General features: G+C 38.8%; 1 protein-coding gene across 1 annotated transcript; it reads left to right on the forward strand.

The window, feature by feature from the left end:
• The first annotated feature begins 37 nt into the window (after positions 1-37).
• Positions 38-19,750, forward strand: cc2d1a (coiled-coil and C2 domain containing 1A). Its single transcript, XM_039684493.2, has 29 exons — positions 38-225; positions 710-788; positions 1,525-1,672; positions 2,101-2,207; positions 2,282-2,500; positions 2,799-3,084; positions 3,160-3,269; positions 4,916-4,988; positions 5,076-5,153; positions 5,238-5,365; positions 5,442-5,514; positions 6,646-6,770; positions 8,790-8,901; positions 8,977-9,149; positions 11,476-11,598; positions 11,677-11,735; positions 12,920-13,036; positions 13,115-13,188; positions 13,866-13,924; positions 14,194-14,245; positions 14,320-14,419; positions 15,664-15,754; positions 15,838-15,987; positions 16,061-16,119; positions 16,243-16,315; positions 16,389-16,509; positions 17,394-17,470; positions 18,262-18,309; positions 18,385-19,750. The coding sequence occupies exons 2-29, from the start codon at positions 732-734 to the stop codon at positions 18,421-18,423; spliced, it is 2,931 nt and encodes a 976-aa protein (XP_039540427.2). The 5' UTR covers positions 38-225; positions 710-731; the 3' UTR covers positions 18,424-19,750.
• The last annotated feature ends 619 nt before the right edge of the window (positions 19,751-20,369 follow it).

Below are 20,369 nucleotides of genomic sequence, written 5' to 3' on the forward strand. Positions count from 1 at the left end.
GTGGGGCGTTACCGCGTGCCGTAAAGCGCGACGCTCTCCCGTTGCTATGGGAAACCTGGCGAAAAGCAGGAAGTGCTGAATTGTCATTGATAGCGCTGCAGATTTGTGTTTACCTCTTTATTTATGAAACTCTAGTGTAAAAAAACTTAATGACAGACAGCTTATTCTTCTCAACGGAACAGATATTGAGCACGTAACCCGCCCTTGGAGGAACATATGATCGAGGTATCGTGTTCAAATTATTAGTAAAGAGTGTCTGATGTAAGAACTAGCCTCCTCGCTAGCTGGCACTTCGACTCAATTAGTTGTTTACTTTCTCATTTATATTGTGAATAAGCTGAAATGTATTTAATAGCTTAATTCAGCTTTGCCTCCAACAGTTTTAGTGCAAAATCAGCTTTCGATTACTCTGTTTTAAAACTAGCAGGTGAAGTACTGTTGCTATTACATTAGCTATTGAGCTCATAGTCAGTTGATATAATCTGATGGAGGTGTCTATAGCACAATTAAATATTTGGCGTTGATTTAGTCCATGCAGTGCATGCATGGATTATTCACATGTAAACGTCATTGGTGACGTCGTGATTTTGGATTGTGCCTTGACGTCTGTCACTTCCAGGTCTTGTTGTGTTGTGTTATAGAAGGGCTAATCCTGATATAATGGCTGTTTTGAACCTTTATAAATGAATCTTTCTTGTTCTCAATCCAGGTTTGAGGGATCTGTGAAGAAAATGAGCCGAAGCCGTAACCCTCCGCAGAAGGGCCAAGGGGCCGCCAGGGCCAAACAGGTAAAACACAAGATGAGAGTCAGTACTGTGTCCAGAATCATGAAATCTCAGCGTAAAAGTCAGCATGAAAATGGAAATTCACCCTATTTATGTTATAAATTGCCTGAGCAAAAAAAAGTCACTGTTTGGATTTAAACAGGCAAATAACATCAAGAGGTGCATTAAAGTTGGAGTAAAGTCTCCTCCAGCACATCCCAAAGACTTTCAATGAATTTAAAGTCTGGACTCAGAGACGCCAATTCGTGTGTGAAAATGATTCTTCATGATCCTCACAATCATTCTTTCATAATCTGAGCTGGATGAATCATTGTCATCCTGGAATATGGCCATGATATTATATATTTCTACATGGTTGTTTGAGAAATGAAAAGCTACACACTCCATCCATTAGGGTTAGAAAAAGTGTTGCCTAACATATAACATGCTAGAAACATAATAATCACTGCAATTATGATCCACTCTTAAGCATTTGCCTATTTAAATCCAAACAGCCACTTTTTGGGTTTAGATCTAATCTGTTTATATTTTTTATATATATTTTTATTTTTCAAAACTATTTTGACCTCAGGATGTTTAATCAATATATCTTAAATGCACAAAGCTTTATAATAGACACACATCAAAATTACTAAAGCTCACAAAAATTCTAATAAAATTGGGCAATATAATAATAATAAAAGATATAATAGTGTCTCAATTTGACTCGGTGTCTCTGTCCGTCCTCCCATGTAATCAGATGGGACTGCTGTTGGATTTGGCTCCTGATGGCGGGCTGGATGACTCCGGGGGAAATGAGGAGGAGTTAGAGGCGGAGCTTCTGGCCTTGATGGGAGGAGGAGGAGGAGGGAAGGGCGGACCAGCGGGCCGGAAACCTGGAGGAAAAGGTGAGGACACACCAAACATAAAGTAGCCATGACATCTATTAAAGTCCCCCTGTAATCATTTTATCCCTTTGATCACCAAAATGACATAATAGATTTTTCATGCCTTAAAATAGCCTGAATGTAACTTGACACCCTTGCCTCATTTAGCATGCGATGTTCTATGAATATGCAAATGAGCCTCGCCTCCACTCACTCACTCAGCTCAGAGATCCACAGGTTGTTTACAAAGTAGTGTGTGATTTTAGAAACACCAGCGATTTCAAACTGTTTTTGGTTCACACTTTTGGCTGTCGACTTGTGAATTTACACGTGGTTTGACGTAAAGCACATTAAAAACACCACGGATACATTTAAACAACCACAGGGGGACTTTAACAATTCTAACCATGGCATTTTCCCATCATCTTTCTCTGTTTTGGGTCATGTAGCTCCGGTGGCCATGGAGGACATTGACCGGATGGCCGCTCTGTGCATGAGAGATCTGGACGAGGACGGAGACGATGACGGGGATTTGGAGAACGATGCTGATCTCCTGGTTAGGCAAAAACCTTCTCGCATGGGATTTGATGTTTCTCGCATGAAGAGATTTTCACTGAAGTCGTTTTTCAGGCCGAGCTGAATGAGGTGTTGGAGGACGATGAGGAGCAAGTGGTCAGGAAACCCCCTCCGTCACCAGCACCTCCTCAACGCTCAAACGTGACGCCCCAGTCCACGACCAGCCTGGAGTCTCGCCTGAAAGAGCGGTTAGACATGTACCAAACCGCCATTACCAACGCCAAGGCCGCGGGAGAGACCAGCAAAGCTCGGAGATACGACCGTGGACTGAAGGTGGACCATATCTGAGAGTAGACATCGATTTGGCAATATCCGAGAGAGCAGAGTCAAAATAAAAGTCCTACAAACCTTTTCGGCTGATGCAATAATTTAAAATGACCAATTATCTCGGTGAAATATCTAAAATTATTCAGACACCAGATATTTTTTTCTATATAGTTCATTTACGTAAGTGAGGATAGCAAGGTGTCTGAATATTTTTTATTATTCTGTATATCTGTCGAACGCAATGGCAGTCTTTCTGTCCTACTCAGTTTTCCTCATGTTTGAGGATTGTTCTTCTTGTTTTTAGACTCTACAGTCAATGCTGACGTCCGTTAAAAAGGGGAAGCCCATCAATGAAGATGAGATTCCTCCTCCTGTGGCCACGGGTGGGAAACCCTCCCCTGACTCGCAGGCAGAGCCAATCGGAGAGCCAGAAAAACCTGCTCCAGCAAACACACCACCTCAGAGCAAGCCAATCGCTCCATCCAAACCTCAGATGCTACAGCCTCCATCGCAGAGACTGACCGCCGTAACGCCCGACACACCAGCCATATCCCCTCTCACGCCCTGCCAGCCCAACACACAGCACTCAGGTACACACACACTCTTGTAAAACTGTTTGGAAAGCCGTTACTGTACACATTAAGTGACGTTTGTGTGTGTTTCAGAGCTCAAAGCGAGTATATTAAGCAGACAGAGAGAGTATAAGCTGGCAGCCATAAAGGCCAAACAGAGCGGAAACACCGAGCAAGCCAAACAACTCTACCAAGTGTCCAAGGTAATTCAATCCAGACTCATGTCCAAAACACCACGCAAGACAGGACAAATAACAACAAACAAAACAAAAAGACAAATACAAGACTTAAAATTAGGGCTGTGCAAAAATTAATTGCGATTAATCGCATCCAAAATAAAAGTCTGTGTTTACATAATATATTTGTGCGTGCTGTATATAATTATTTTGTATATATAAATACCAATGCATGCATGTATATATTTAAGAATTTTTTGCACTTATATTCTGTATATATGTAAAAATACATAATCTATATTATATAAATATAAATATATTTTATAAATGAATAACACATTTTCTTAAATATATACATGCATGTGTGTGTATTTATATATACAAAATAATTATATACAGCACACACAAATATATTATGTAAACACAGACTTTTATTTTGGATGCGATTAATCGCAATTAATTTTTGCACAGCCCTACTTAAAATGCATGCAGACATTTGTAAAAGAGAGGCTCACCGATTCATGATCATCACATTTACGTTTGTTTTGTTTGTTTCTCTTCACATTTTATGCAAGATCTCTATTTTTCAAAAGTTTCGGGTCTGTACGATTTTTTTTTATTTGGAAAGAAATTAATACCGTTAACCATCAACATTAAATTGATCAAAGTGACAGTAAAAACCAGGGATGTTATAGTTGTTATAATAAAACAACAGCATAAAAAAAAAGTTTACTGATATCAAATATAAACAAAAACTTTATTTCAATTATTTTTTCATAGCTTTATGAAAAACTGAAATATTATTATTATTTTTTTTAAACAATAGAGACTAATAAAAATGACAAAAGCATAACAAGATGACCAAAACTTTAGAAAAAGAAAAATGAAACCATAATAAAGAAAAGAACTATAAGTATTAGGGCTGTCAAACGATTAATCGCGATTAATCTCATCCAAAATAAAAGTTTGTGTTTACATAATATATGTGTGTGCACTGTGTATAATTATTTTATATATATGCTTGTATATATTTAAGAAATATTTTCATGTATATAGATTTATATTATATATAAATATAAATATTTTATATATAAATAATATTTTTTTCTTAAATATACATGCATGTGTGTATTTATATATATATAAAATAATTATACACAGTGCACCCACATATATTATGTAAACACAAACTTTTATTTTGGATGAGAATAATCGCGATTAATCGTTTGACAGCCCTAATAAGTATCTACGTGATACTTGAAGTGTCCAGCAGTAAAGATATTTAAAATGTTACAAAATAATTTATATTTCAAATGCTTTTCTTTTGAACTTTCCATTCATTAAAAAATCCTGAAGTCACGGTTTCCACAAAAATATGAAGCAGCACAACTGCGTTCAACACTTATAATGATAGTAAATGTTTCTTGATCATCAAATCCTCATATCAGAGTGATTTTTGAAGGATCTCTGAAGACTGGAGTGATTTTACAATATATTCACATAGAAAACAGCTATTTTAAATTGTAATATTTTACAAAATGACTGTATTGTTGGTCAAATAGAAGCAGCATTGGTGAGATCAGATCATACCGACCCCAAGTGTAGTGCATTATCGTGAACTGTAGTTCAAGTATGACACTAAATCTTCATTTGCTCCTATGTGTTTCCCTCAGAGATTGGACTCGCTGGTGGAGACTGTTGACCGAGGGGAGTTTGTGGACATCAGCTCGCTGCCGCCCCCTCCTGGTACATCCTCACCTCACAGATCATCACTCACCCCAGGTGCATCCTGGTTAGTTTATTCACATATTGATGAGAGTCTCTCTGTTTCAGGTGAGGTCGAAGTGCCACGTTCAAACCCTCCTCAGCTGTCCTCTAAACCAGACGCCCCTCCTGCCGCCCCAGAACCAGGTGAGAACGAGTGTGTCGTTGATGAAACGGTCTAGATATCAGTTACATTATATATGAACGTGTGTGTGTGTGTGTGTGTTTCAGCTCTCTCTGCTCCCCGGAGCGTCGCCGAGGCCTTACAGCAGCGCATGGACAAATACAAAGAAGCTGCAGAGAGCGCCAAGAGCAAAGGAGACGACCGCAAAGCACGCATGCACCAGCGCATTATCAAGGTAACACTCGTGTGTATGAAGATAATGCAAAAAGACATTTCTTTAACCTCTTGTGTGTGTGTGTTCTTCACTTCAGCAATATCAAGATGCCATTAAAGCTCATAAAGCAGGACGGCCTGTGAATCTGGCAGATCTTCCTGTTCCTCCAGGTAATGCTTGTTGACTTGCTTTAACCCTGATCACACTCTCCCGCCTGTGGCTTTCTTGCAATCTTGAAGACCTTGATTGTGTTTGAGCTAAACCCTGCCGGACAGTGGCCTTTGGCGCCTTGATTTGCTTATTTGGGGACATTTAATATCCAACAATATTATTGCTCTGCCTGCATTGACACTATTATATGAACAGAGCAGCTATATAATGAGCTAAATTGATAACTTTTTTACAACCAAAATAAACTATCACTGAACTTCCTTAAAGGAGTAGTTCAACTTTTGCTGGTAATTTACTCACCCCCGTGTCATCCAAGATGTCCACGTCTTTCTTTCTTCAGTCGAAAAGAAATTAAGGTTTTTGATGAAAACATTCCTGGATTTTTCTCCATATAATGGACTTCAATGGGGACCAAACGGTTCAAGGTCCAAAAGACAGTTTCAGTGCAAACTGCAAACTGTTCAAAGGGCTTTAAACGATTCCAGACGATGAATAAGGGTCTTATCAAGCGAAACGATCGCTCATAAAAAAAAAAAAAACCAAGTTTAAGTTTTATAAGCTCAAATGCTCGCCTTGCTCTGTTCTGTGATGCACGTTCGTGACTCTCCTATTCAAAATGAACGAATCTTTTTTCGAGTCATGACTCGAAGGGTCCTAGATAAGACCCTTATCTCGTTTAAAGTCCTTTGAAGCTGCACTGAAACTCTCATTTGGACCTTGAACCGTTTGGTCCCCATTGAAGTCCATTATATGGAGAAAAATCCTGGAACGTTTTCATCAAAAACCTTAATTTCTTTTCGACTGAAGAAAAAAAGACGTGGACATCGTGGATGACATGGGGGTGAGTAAATCAACAGCAAAAGTTTTTTTAAAAGTGAACTACTCCTTTAAGCTGGACTGTGATGCTGTTTTCTTCTAGATCTGCAAACTGTGTTGCATTATGTTCCTGTTATCTCTGTAAAGCTGCTTTGAAACTGAATCTGTGTTGAGTTTTGTGCTGTAAGTAAAGGTGCCTTGACTTGACGGTGGCCCTCGAGGGACAGAGTTCAGAATGTAAAACAGAGAAAGTCCTCACAATAATAGATGTAGATGGTTTGTGTGCCTCTTTTGACGTTGTGTGTGTGTGTCAGGTTGTCCTCCACTGCAGGGCACCGAGGGAGGCAACCAGAACTTTATGGGCGTCCTGGAGACAGCCATGAAACTGGCCAATCAGGACGAAGATGCTGACGCGGATGAAGACGAGGAGACACACAAGGTCAGTGAAGCCTCTATGACAGAGATGAGTGACTTCAGTCCTGGAGAGTCTGGCTCATCAAACACACCTGGACAAGCTAATCAACATCTTCAGGATAGAGCCAGACCGATTTATCGGCAGACCGATATTATCGGCCGATATTAGGCATTTTCCAAACTATCGGTATCGGCAGTTATAATGGCTGATAAATGAATATTTCAAAAATAAAATAAAAATGGATGAAACATTCTTGAACCATGTCATGAGTGTTGGAGTTGTATAGTTTGTCCACCAGAGGGCGCTCTACACCGTTCCTGTTGGCAACACTCGTTGAGTTGGTCACGAGACAGGCATTGCTTGAATAACAATTAAAAGAACATCCCCATCAGTTCTCTTAACTCAAATAAGCATGACAAAATTTGTGACTATCATGTCCAGTTTAAAAAATAAATAAATAAATAAAATATCGGCCGATATATCGGAATATCGGATTTTAAAACCCAAAAATATCTGTATCGGTATCGGCCTTCAAAATCCTTTATCGGTCGGGCTCTAGTAAATACTGAACTCATGAGTCATGATTAGAGCCAGACCGATATTATCGGCGATATTAGGCATTTTCCAAACTATCGGTATCGGCAGTTATAATGGCCGATAAATGAATATTTCAAAAATAAAATAAAAATGGATGAAACATTCTTGAACCATGTCATGAGTGTTGGAGTTGTATAGTTTGTCCACCAGAGGGCGCTCTACACCGTTCCTGTTGGCAACACTCGTTGAGTTGGTCACGATACATACATTGCTTGAATAACAATTAAAAGATCATCCCCATCAGTTCTCTTAACTCAAATAAGCATGACAAAATTTGTGACTATCATGTCCAGTTTAAAAAATAAATAAATAAAATATCGGCCGATATATCGGAATATCGGATTTTAAAACCCAAAAATATCTGTATCGGTATCGGCCTTCAAAATCCTTTATCGGTCGGGCTCTAGTAAATACTGAACTCATGAGTCATGATTAGAGCCAGACCGATATATCGGCAGACTGATATTATCGGCCGATATTAGGCATTTTCCAAACTATCGGTATCGGCAGTTATAATGGCCGATAAATGAATATTTCAAAAATAAAATAAAAATGGATGAAACATTCTTGAACCATGTCATGAGTGTTGGAGTTGTATAGTTTGTCCACCAGAGGGCGCTCTACACCGTTCCTGTTGGCAACACTCGTTGAGTTGGTCACGAGACATACATTGCTTGAATAACAATTAAAAGATCATCCCCATCAGTTGACAAATGACAAAATTTGTGACTATCATGTCCAGTTTAAAAAAAATAATAAAAAAAAATAATATATCGGCCGATATATCGGATTTTAAAACCCAAAAATATTTGTATCGGTATCGGCCTTCAAAATCCTTTATCAGTCGGGCTCTACTTCAGGATGAGCTGTGTCCGAACTCACTCACTATTACACACATTACTCCACTAATATAGTCCACTGGACGAGTGAATGAAAACAGACACCGAGTGAGACGCTTGGGCTGTTTAATAATTATTTGAAACTTAGCAAACTGGCAGCTCCAGTTGTGATGAAAAGATTTATCCGGAACCCTGTCATGCAAACTAGCATATAAACCTTAATTAAACAAATTTACAAACAAAAACCAGTATGATATTACACTGTACCCACATTGGACCAGCGGTTTGGAGAACGGATGGATGGATGATCCAGTGACAGCGCCATCTTCTGGTCAGATGGTTTGGCGCAACAGCAGTGCATTATGGGTATTTTCTTGCAGTTGAGTGTGCGATAACGTCCGCGATGGTTTCTGACACCACTACAAATAACTGTCCCGTTAAACAGTGCCGTATTTAAGGGTTTAGGGGCGTTTCCAACAGAGATTGATCAGGGTCTGAGCTGAACTCTTCAGGACGGTGTCTCTGACTCCCTCCAGGACCGAAGTTGCCCATCCCTGATGTAGAAAGTGTGTTTCAGGCTGATTGTTCATCACTCTGTTTCCGTTAGCCATCAGCTCCGCCTGCCGTTCAGAAATCAAGAGCTCCCGCTCCTGCGAAGGCCTCGTCCACCGCGGGGACGCCCACCGGCTCCACAAACACACCCAAACCTGGAGGCAAAGGTAGGCGGAGTTCATGTAAAGGCGATCATGTGCGTGCGCTGATGTGTAATGTGTGTGTGTGTGTGTGTTGTGCAGCCCAGCAGCAGCTGGATTTCCTGATGATGCGCAGACAGCAGTTTGTGAAGGCGGCGTTGCGCTCTAAAGAGATGAAGGACATGCAGGGAGCCGCGCAACACCTCCGACACGCCAAAGGACTCGATGCCATGATCAATGCCGCCAAGGGTGGACTTCCTGTTGACATCACCAAGGTTTGCCCATTTAATGACGCACTAATGGATGCTTTTGACATTTCCAGGGTTCTGTCATCATAGTTGGGTTAACTTCTGTAGCGGCGACAAATATATTTTGTGTGTGTGTTATTATTTGCTCCAAAAGTAAAATGCATGTCACTCCCTCGGCTGTTGTATTAAACACAGCGATAAAAGTCCACAAGAAAGGAAGTTGCGATAGTCTTTTGTTTCCTATTGTGACGTGTAGCCCAGTGAAACGGCTTCACAAACAAGAACAAATGTAGGGTGGGCGGGGCTTTGCTCATCGCTCGTCTAAACTGTTCTTCAGTCCTTTTCTGGACAGTCCTGCTTCAGTGTGTGTGAATGTGAAGAGGTGTGTGTGTGTGTTTGAAGTGTCTGGTTTGATGTGTGACAGTCTGTTTCTTTTTCTTTTTTTTTTTTCTTTTCTTTTTTTTTCAATTAATATGAAAGAGTTTCACCGCACTCACGGCTAACAAGGTGCCAGACAGACAGATAACACTTGACAACCCAAAAAATAAATTGTCTGCACACTTGAGTCCTTCAAGCAAAATTTAATGCCAAACTTTCGGTAATACAACCATCCTCAGGGCATACACTAACAAAATGTTACGTTCCATTTGACTGTGTTCAACTACACCAGGACAATCAACAGTGATAACCCACACCTGCAGAGGCCAGGTAGGGACAGTTGTAGTCCACTGGTGGGAGTTGTAGTTTTTTAAGGTGATCAACCCTAAAGTGAAAAAGTGAAAAACACTACAAGAAACAACTACTAAATGCCATTTGAAATTTTCTTCTTTAATGGTGATTTTTATCAAACTTGTATATTTAAGTTCAGTAATTTCACTTAAATGGCAATGATAACTATTTAAGTGAAATTACTGAACTTAAATATACAAGTTTGATAAAAATCACCATTAAAGAAGAAAATTTCAAATGGCATTTAGAGGCCTTTGCATCTGAACTCTTCATATATACAAAAGGTATACACAAATATAGGCGTATATACAAATATATCCACACATTCAATCCTGCTTACAATATAAGTACATGGAGACTGCAAAAACATCAGAAACACCGTCATAAACTGCAGTATTCAAGACTTATAAAAAAAGAAACAAAAAAAAATAAAAAAAAAATATTGAATTTTCATATAATACAAATATAACAATATAAAATAATAATAATAAAATAAATAAATAAAATAAAAACTCAGATTTTTATATAAAACTGGACCGTATCATGATAAGGCAGATTTGTGTTATAAAATAAAATAAATAGCAACAACATTAGATAATGTATAACATGCATAAAATAACAATTACAAAAGATAAAGAGAATGACAAAAATAAGGTTAAAAGTCCAGGAAGTTACAATGTTCCTTGTAATAAAATAGGGCGAAGAGAACGTTCCAACGCGTCCAGATATGGGGTCCAGACCAGTGTTGGGTAAGTTACTCTAAAAAAGTAATTAATTACTAGTTACTAATTACCTCTTCAACAGTGTAATTAGATTACTGTACTAATTACTCTCTCTAAAAAGTATTTAATTACTTTTAATTACTAATTACTTTCAAAATCCCATATCAATCTCAACCAGCTGAATAATACAAGGATAGACATGAATCTGTTTTAATTCTTTCAAATAAATACTATAAAATGCATGAATTATCCTTAAACTGACCAAGTTGGTGAAGGTTACATTATAAAAACATACTTTTTAACATCAGACAATACATTTTGACGTTAAACCCACTATAGTTTTATGTCTGATCTCATGACATTTCACACTTTTTTCATACATATTTTACAATAATTCATACGAATTTGTACGATTGCGGTCATACAATTTAGACACCTCATAAAATGCATACGAATCTCTGTGAGATCGGATTAATCTATACACAGTATTTACCTCAATTACATCAGAAGTAACTGTAATTAAATTACAGATAAATGAAGAGTAATCCCTTACTTTACATTTTTAAGGGAAAAGTAATTAAATTACAGTAACTAATTACTTAGTAATGGGTTACACCCAACACTGGTCCAGACTTAGTAAAACTGGCCTGTTTTCCCATGTAATACGTAAGTAAGGCGCTCCAGGGGGATCAACAGTCCGTTTCTGGCCAGTCCTGCTTTTCTCTGTGTGTGTGTGTGTGTGTGTGTGTGTGTGTGTGTGAGAAATGTTTGGTTTGGTGTGTGACGGTCCGTTTCTGGACAGTCCTACATCAGTGTGTGAATGTGAAGAGCTGTATGTGTGTTTGTGTGTGTGTGAAGTGTCTGGTTTGCAGTGTTCTTCACAGTGGTGTGTGTGTGTGCAGGTGCCGGGCGCTCCGGTCAGCGAGGAGGACTACAGGCTGTCTCCGTCCCGCTCGTCTGCAGTGTCCCCGCGCTCGACTGAACAGTACACACAGCTCCTGGAGCAGCTCAAACTGCAGCACGAGGTCCGTGCACACACAGCGACTGTATCTAACACACACACACACACGGCTTATTAACTCTCTCAATCACTGACGTTTCAGAAATGCCTGGCCTCCTCGCAGCAGTTCACTCACATGGGGAACGTAGCGGAGACTGCCAGGTGTGTGTTTTCATTCAGATGCTGTGTTTGTGTTCGAGTGTGTGGGAGTTTGAGTGAGTTTTCAGGTGTGTGTTGAGTGATCTTACTGTTAGTAAAGCTTTTTTGCAAAGAAATCAATACTTTTGTTCAGCAAGTATGCATTAAATTAATGAAAAGTGACAGTGAAGTCATTTATAATGTTACAGACGATGTCTATTTCAAGTAAACGCAGTTCTTTTGAACTTTCTGTTTATTAAAGAATCCTGAAAAAATCATGTATCAAGGTTTTCTTGAGGGATCCTCATATTATTTATGATTTCTGAAGGATCATGTGATGCTGAAAATTCAGCTTTGATCATTGGAATAAATTAGATTTTACAAACAGATGGTAATTAATTATATTTCACAATTGTACTACTTTTTTATTTTTACTTAATTTTTGATTAAAAAAAAATGCAGCCTTGGTGAGCAAAAGAGACTTTTATTCACAACTTTTGAATAGTTGTGTATAAAATATAGAACAAACAGAAAGATGTTGTCCTGTTCACCCAACTAAGCACTAAAAGCGCCATTTTTGAACATCTAATTTTAAGAAATTAATGTGCTGTGTGTACTTCAAATGTACTGTTTATATTTTTTTTACTAATTTTTGGATATATACAAACATAGGTAACACTTTACAATAAGGTTCATTAGTTAACATTAGTAAATGCATTAACTAACATGAACTAACTATGAGCAATGCATTAGTTACAGTGTTTATTAATCTTTGTTAATGTTAGTTAATACAAATACAGCTGTTCATTGTGCGTTCATGTTAGTTCACAGTCCATTAACTAATGTTAACTAATACAACCTTTGATTTTAATAACGTATTAGTAAATGTTGGAATTAATATTAACTAAGATTAATAAATGCTGAAGAAGTATTGTTCACATATTGTACATGTTAACTAATGTAGTTAACTAATGAACCTTATTGTAAAGTGTTACCCAAACATATTTGTTTACACATGAATGATGTAAAAAGTTAACCATTATATAAATTAAATTGAATTAATATAAAAAAAAACCCTAAAGGAATATTTAAAATCTGTCAGAATTAAAGTTCTAAGCAAAAATCATATCAAATCTGGAGCTATCCTTAAAAACGTCCCTCGTGCACAGTAAACCTGAGATCACACACACACACACTGTGTGTTGCAGGTTTGAGAAGCTGGCAGAGGAGTGCATGAGTAGCATTGAGGTCCTGAAGAAAGCTCACGCTAAAGGCAGACCGGTACCCAAGTTCCACACGGAGGAGCGCACGCTCAACACCGTCAAGTAAGAACACACACACACACACGACATGTGTGTCCATGAGGACAGAGTCCCTAAATGTCTTCATCTCTGTGTTTGTAGGATCTTTCCTAACCTGACGTCCAATGACATGGTGCTGACCATCGTGAAAGGAATCAACCTGCCCACTCCTCCAGGTGTGTGTGTGTGTGTGTGTGTGTGCAGGGTCACATCATCCTTCAGAAATCACTCTAATATGATTCTAACTCTTTTAAAGAACGGCATTTATTTGAAATAAAGTCTTTCATAACATTATAAATGTCTTTATTGTCACTTTTGATGTCACAATACATCCTTTTCTGAATAAAAATTTATCATTTCTGTGGAATATATATATATATATACAGTATATATATATATATATATGTTTGTTTGATACTTTATTTATCCCAAGGGAAATTTAAGGCATCCAGTAGCTTAGACAACAGATTTCCACATCTATAACTCATACAATATAAATAAAAAAATTAAAAAAAATAATAATAATAAAAAACATGCAGACACATAACTAAATATATTAAAATTAAAATTTCTTAAAATTCCTAATAATATTAACTATGAATATGGATATAGGCTATCAGCTGGCTATTAATCAATTAGAACAGGACATGACAGAGAATAAATTATAAATTCTGAAAGTAAATGTAATGGATGTTAGATGCCATTGAAAGGCTAATCGAGGCGAAATATCAATATCATTTCACTGACCCCATACTTTTAAATGTCATATAGTCTAAATATAGTCTGAGGAAATAAATACATAATGACATTCTGTGACAAAATCCTGCAAATGTTGTTTTGATGTTTTCTCCAGGAGTTTCTGCCAACGATCTGGATTCAAGTGTGCGCTTCGAGTTTCCTTTCCCCAGCGCGGTATGCAACACACACACACACACACGTCTGACACTCTGAGATGCAACTCATTTATGATGAGGACAAAAGAGCGTCAGTTTCTTCCTCGATTGCAGAAACTTCCATTTTACAGATATTTAGTGTTTCCAGGAAGTGATGATTGTGTTCTTTTGAACACGTGAGATGGAAACGCTGCTTTTTTCTCACATATTTTATGCAATATTGTAGTTTTGTGCATAAGTTAAATTCCCAACTTTGAAACATGTCTATTGTGTGTATTTGTATCTTAGGAAGAAGCTCAGAGAGACAAAACCAGCACTGTAAAAAACACCAACTGTCCAGGTACACACACACACACACAGTCTGTCTGTTGAACAGGTGGCAGCACTAGATGAGTGTGTGTGTGTGTGTTGCAGAGTTTAAGGAGCAGTTCAAGCTGAACATCAAGCGAGACCACAGAGGCTTTAAAAGGATCGTCCAGACCAAAGGCATCAAGCTGGAGATCGTCCACAAGGGGTGAGAGACTCTGACCACCAGATAGGGTTGGGTATCGGGAATCGAGTATCGATTGGAACCGAGACTAACTTTTCGTTTTTTCCCGGAATCGTTCAAAAGTTAAAATTTCGATTCCTAGATTCGATATATCGATGAAGAAACCGCTGAACAACACCAACGAAGAAGCGTCTACCGGAAGTGTTGGCATAACCACGCGAGTCGAACATGAGTAGCTTACGTCGGCGATCCAAAGTGTGGCTTCACTTTTCTAAAAATAACGAAATCTCGGCAAAATGCTAAATTTGTGACAAAAGGAGTAGGAGTATTTCCTTCAGAAAGGCCGTTGGTTAGCAAGGTTAGCTAAACTTTTTTGACCCTGCCTCTTAAAAGAATCGGAATCGAGAATCGTTAGGAACCGGAATCGAAACAAGGAATCGGAATCGTTCAAATTCAAACGATACCCAACCCTACCACCAGAACATCTCTCGTTATAGAGTCCCCATGAGGAAACACGCTGATAAATCATACAGATTTAATCAGTGTTGTAGTCGAGACCACCTCACTCGAGTCCGAGTCGACACCGAGACCAGAGAGAGTCGAGTCCGAGTCGAGACCGAGTCCAGAGAGAGTCGAGTCGAGTCCATAGAGAGTCGAGTCCGAGACCAGTGAGGGTTGATTACCTAATTTACTTTTATTTACTTAGAGAAATCCTTTTTTTTTTTTTACTGAGTTTAAAAAATATGATCAGTTTAGGGTAAAAAGGCCACATAGTAGGTGATGTTAAAAGTAATTTTATTACAATTTGTCATGCGCAGTTGAAAATCTATAAAATCACCAATCACTGGGCGTGTCAATCAATTTAAAGAAATATTTTATTAACATACATTAATAATCATGAAAAATATTTTGAATTGAACTCTGAATATTTGGAATAAGTCCGAGTCCTAAAAAAAAAAATGTTCGAGTACGAGTCAATTCCGAGTCCAAATGGACACGAGTCCATGACAAGACCAAGACCATTAAAATATGGTCTCGAGACCGAGTCCGAGTCTCGAGTACTACAACACTGGATTTAATATTTTTAATATTTTTAATAATTTTTTTAAATGTACTAAGTGTATGTGTGTGATGGGCAGGGTTAGGGGTCGGGTTAGTGTAATGGGACAGAATATACAGTTTGTACAGTATAAAAAACATTACGTCTCTGGAGAGCCCTCACAAAGATAGTAAACCAGACGTGTGTGTGTGTGTGTGTGTGTGTGCAGCGGTCTCTTCAAGACGGATCGAGTGGTGGGAAGCGCTCAGCTGAAGCTGGAAGCCCTGGAGAACCAGTGTGAGATCCGAGAGATTATAGACGTGAGTGATACACAGACTCACACTCGCGCGTCTCACACACACACACACACACACACACACTGACGCCTGTGCTGCTGTTGCAGGTGCTGGACGGGCGTAAGGCGACGGGGGGGAAGCTGGAGGTGCGAGTGAAGATCCGCGAGCCGCTGGGAGGAGTTCAGCTGCAGTCGGTAACGGAGAAGTGGATCGTCCTCGACCCCATCACACCGTCCCCTGAGAAGAACACGGAGCGGGTACGAGCGCCCCCACACACACACACACACACACACAGTCACATCACACACTCATCAAACATCTTCTCTCCAGCAAGCGCCTTCTCCGAGATCCAAACCACAACACGATCACGACAGGAACTCTAAGACAAGGTAAAGCTGAAGCTGTGTGTGTGTGTGTGTGTCCGTTTCAGCTTATCTATGAGTGTGTTCACGTGTGTGTGTCTGTTTCAGCTCCTCTATGAGTGTGTTCACGTGTGTGTGTGTCTGTTTCAGCTCGTCTCCTCCGCAATATAAACTGCACAGCTTCAGCCTGCTTCACTACGACAAAGAGAGACTGGAGTGGAAGGTGTGTGTTGGTGCTGTTACTGTCTTTAAGCAGATACGGAGTGTGTCATGAGTGTGTGTGTGCATGTCTTCAGATCAGTGAATATAAGAAGAACCGGCGAGATCCGTCAGAGCTGGTGAAGCAACACGTGGACATCTGTCAGCGACTGCAGTGGCAGAAATCATTCCTGGAGAAACACCCGGCAGCACTGACAGGTAACACACACACACACACACACAGCACAGCTTTAACAGTGGAGGAACTCATGCGTAATTAAGAGATCGAATTCAAGAAAGAAAATCAAAAGGACGCATTAAACTGATCAAAAGTGATTTCTGTTTCAAATTAATGAACTATTTTAAATAAATAAAAACCTGAAATCAAATATGTCACTGTTTCCACTTTAATATGTAGCAGCTCAACTGTTTTTAACATTGATAATAATCAGAAGGAAATCCTCATATCAGAGTGATTTCTGAAGGATCATGTGACACAGAAGACTGGAGTTATGATGCTGAAAATAAGCAATATTATTCTCATTATTCACACCGTTCTCTTAAACTGTAATAATATTTCACAATATTCTTGTTTTTACTGTATTTCTGTATAAAATAAAAGCAAATAAATAAATTTATTTTATTTTATCAAATAAAAGCAGAAAATACTCATTTCAAAACCATTTTAAAAATCTTTACCGAACCTTTGAACAACAGTAGTGTTCATAATCACATGAATTATGTAAATAATTATCACACCACACTCTTGACATTAACAAATACCTCTTGAAATTTTTTTATTGTAATAAATACAATTATTTAGTCCATTTATTAACTTTTATCATGCCTGAATAGCCACATTTTGTACGTTTTACATGAAATGCAACTGTGAAAAAAATAATTCCACAAAAATATCTATTTTATTAACTAAGGAAATTTGAAACGCTGCGTGTGGACTGCTGGGAATAACACTGATCGATGATTCAAACGGATCTGGGAATCACTTTAAGCGATTCATGAATAAACCGAGTCATGATTTGATCTTTAATGATCTACAACAATACAGATCATCAATAATATTTGTGTGTGTCTGTGTGTCTCAGAATATGAAAATGTGCTGCGGAAGTTCATACACGCTCTCTCGGATTCAGTGAAAGTGTTTTCCAGCCAAGGCAACAGGGTGAGTGAAACCACACACACTCTCTCTCACATACACACACACACACACACACTCTCTCTCTTCTTTCTTCAGTCGAAAAGAAATTAAGGTTTTACGTGAAAACATTCCAGGATTTTTCTCCATATAATGGACTTCAATGGGGTCCAAACGGGTAAAGGTCCAAATGAGAGTTTCAGTGCAAACTGTTCAACGGGCTTTAAACGACACCAGACGATGAATAAGGGTCTTATCAAGCGAAACCATCGCTCATTTAAAAAAAAAAAAGTTTTATAAGCTCAAATGCGTTCATAGCGTTTATAAGCTTCAAACTCGTTGAAAGATTCATTCATTTTGATGAACGAGTTCGAACAGGAGAGTCACAGAACAGAGCAAGGCGAGCATTTGAGCTTATAAAACTTAAATTTTGTTATTTATTTATTAAATGAGCGATGGTTTCACTTGATAAGACCCTTATTCATCGTCTGGAATCGTTTAAAGCCCTTTGAACAGTTTGTAGTTTGCACTGAAACTCTCATTCGGACCTTGAACCGTTTGGACCCCATTGAAGTCCATTATATGGAGAAAAAACCTGGAATGTTTTCATCAAAAACCTTCATTTCTTTTCGACTGAAGAAAGAAAGACATGGACATCTTGGATGACATGGGGGTGAGTAAATTATCAGCGCAAGTTTTTTGAAAAGTGAACTACTCCTAAACCCAGCAGACGCTGGACGCCACTTTGCTCATACAGAGATGAAATGATCTCCTGATTTGTGAATCTGTCACTTTCATTTCATGTTGTTGTGTCTCAGGATGCAGCGAAAGACGCGCTGGGCCGGCTGAAGATGGTGGAGAACGAGGTGTGTGTGTCAGTCAGTCAGTGTCTCGGCCCGCTCACGTGACCTGTGAACTCACTGTGGTTCTCTCCCTCACAGCTGGACTCAGTCAGGAAGAAACGGGCCGTCAGACAGTGAACACACTCTTCACACGCTTCTGAATCATGACAATACAGACGCACCGGGACCGATGTGAAGGAGCTGCAGAGGGAAACACTACACACACACTTACACACACACACACACACATGTCATTGCTGCTCTCCTCCACTCTGCGGCTCAGACCATCATACACTCCTCAGTGTGTTTCTCTTCTGTACGGACGGACGTGTGTGTGTGTGTGTGTGTGTGTGTGTGTGTGTGTGTGTGTGTGTGTGTCGAGTGAGATCTGACTCTTCTCACCTTATGCAAACATGAAGATGAATCGTAGACTACAGGGGGAATCTCACACAAGCCTGTCACACACCTCAAAATCAAAATTACTAATTATATTTGGCATAAATAAAATTATTTTAGGACCATTACGAATTTCTTTTAGCATTGTGACTTTTTTTATCACATTTAAACCATAATTTGAAAACATGTATATATAAAATAAGCGTACATGATGGTGATATTTGCTGTAGTACATTTATTTTTTCATTCAAATTTGACATTAATTACAAATATTCAGTGATATAATAAGGAATAAGAATATATACGCACACACTAATGTGTATTATGGTGAAATTATGCTTCATTTTCAATTCAAATGGTCTTAAAATGATATATGTTGTGAAATATGAGATTCCTCCTCTGAATACTTTGTAAATAAAATAAGTGCAATCACAGTTAGCATTACAGACGGAGTGATCATCACACTAATCAGTTTATTAGAATCCTAGTTTTCTTTTTGGTCTTCCATCTCCTATCATTTACACACACACACACACACACACTCTCATGTACAAGTGCTGTTAATCTGGGTCTATAATAGCGTTTTTACAGTAATCTGCGTCCAACAATATTCCCAGATTAGGGTAATGCCGCTGCACGGCTGTGATATGGGAATAATCTCAGCTTTCCGGGGAAGATGTTCAAGTGTGTGTGTGTGAGATGGAGGAGATGCGGATAATATCCCGTAATCTCAGATTATCCGCACCCCGCTGGAGAACAGATGTGAGAGAGACTCAAACGGGGTTCATTGTGAGGGGTTTCGGGTGGGGGATGGTGTGTGTGTGTGAGAGAGGTTTCGTATCTGGGTGATAATGAAGGAAATGTGATTTTGAGGTTGTGTGTGTGTCGTGTTGTGTCGATTCAGCTTGTTTTAGGGAAGCCGTCGCCTCTTTTTCTTCACTTGTCTATTTGAGAGTCAAAAGGGCATCAACTTTAACCCCTGAGTGATTCAGTCAGTCATTATATCAACTCTTTTATGGGGGTGTTTCTTTCTTTCTTTTTCATTTTAAGGCCAGGACATAAATCTGCCTCGTTTCCATGAAAACCTCTCGTTATTTTAGGATGGTGTGTGTGTGTGTGAACCCCATTAGCCTGCCTTCATCATCATCATCATCCTCATTCACTCCAGTATGTACAGATGAGGTTTATTACCGAAGGCAATCACTGCTAATGTAATAATGTATGAACTGACGTTCTGATGATGGGTCTATTTTTAAAAAGCTGCATTAATGTGTCTTATGGCTAATAATTAAAAAGAAAAGTTGAGCTAAAAATGGGAATTCTGTCTTCATTTAAGGATCGATCACTGCATGTATGAGAAAAGGGAAGCCACAATATCATTGGAATCGCTTTAACAACAACTTTGAACATCAACAACCAATCAGAATCCACCGAGGATTTAAAGCGACAGGCTACGAAACAGAACGACGTCATCCTCCGTTGCTCTGCATGCTAGTTATAGTTATCGCTATCTTTATAATTATTGGTCGAACTGGCCTTTACTCACACGACTTGTGTGATGAAAATGAACATTTTAATAAAGGACACTAAAGGAGATGTTTTGCAGAATGTCCCGACTGCTTCGTATAGTGAAAGCGAATGGGGACTGGGACTCATTCTCAAGAAACAATAAAAAACAACTTAAATGT

Source organism: Pimephales promelas, chromosome 6 (assembly GCF_988280905.1).
Source record: "Pimephales promelas chromosome 6, fPimPro1.hap1.1, whole genome shotgun sequence".
Classification (NCBI taxonomy): domain Eukaryota; kingdom Metazoa; phylum Chordata; class Actinopteri; order Cypriniformes; family Leuciscidae; genus Pimephales; species Pimephales promelas.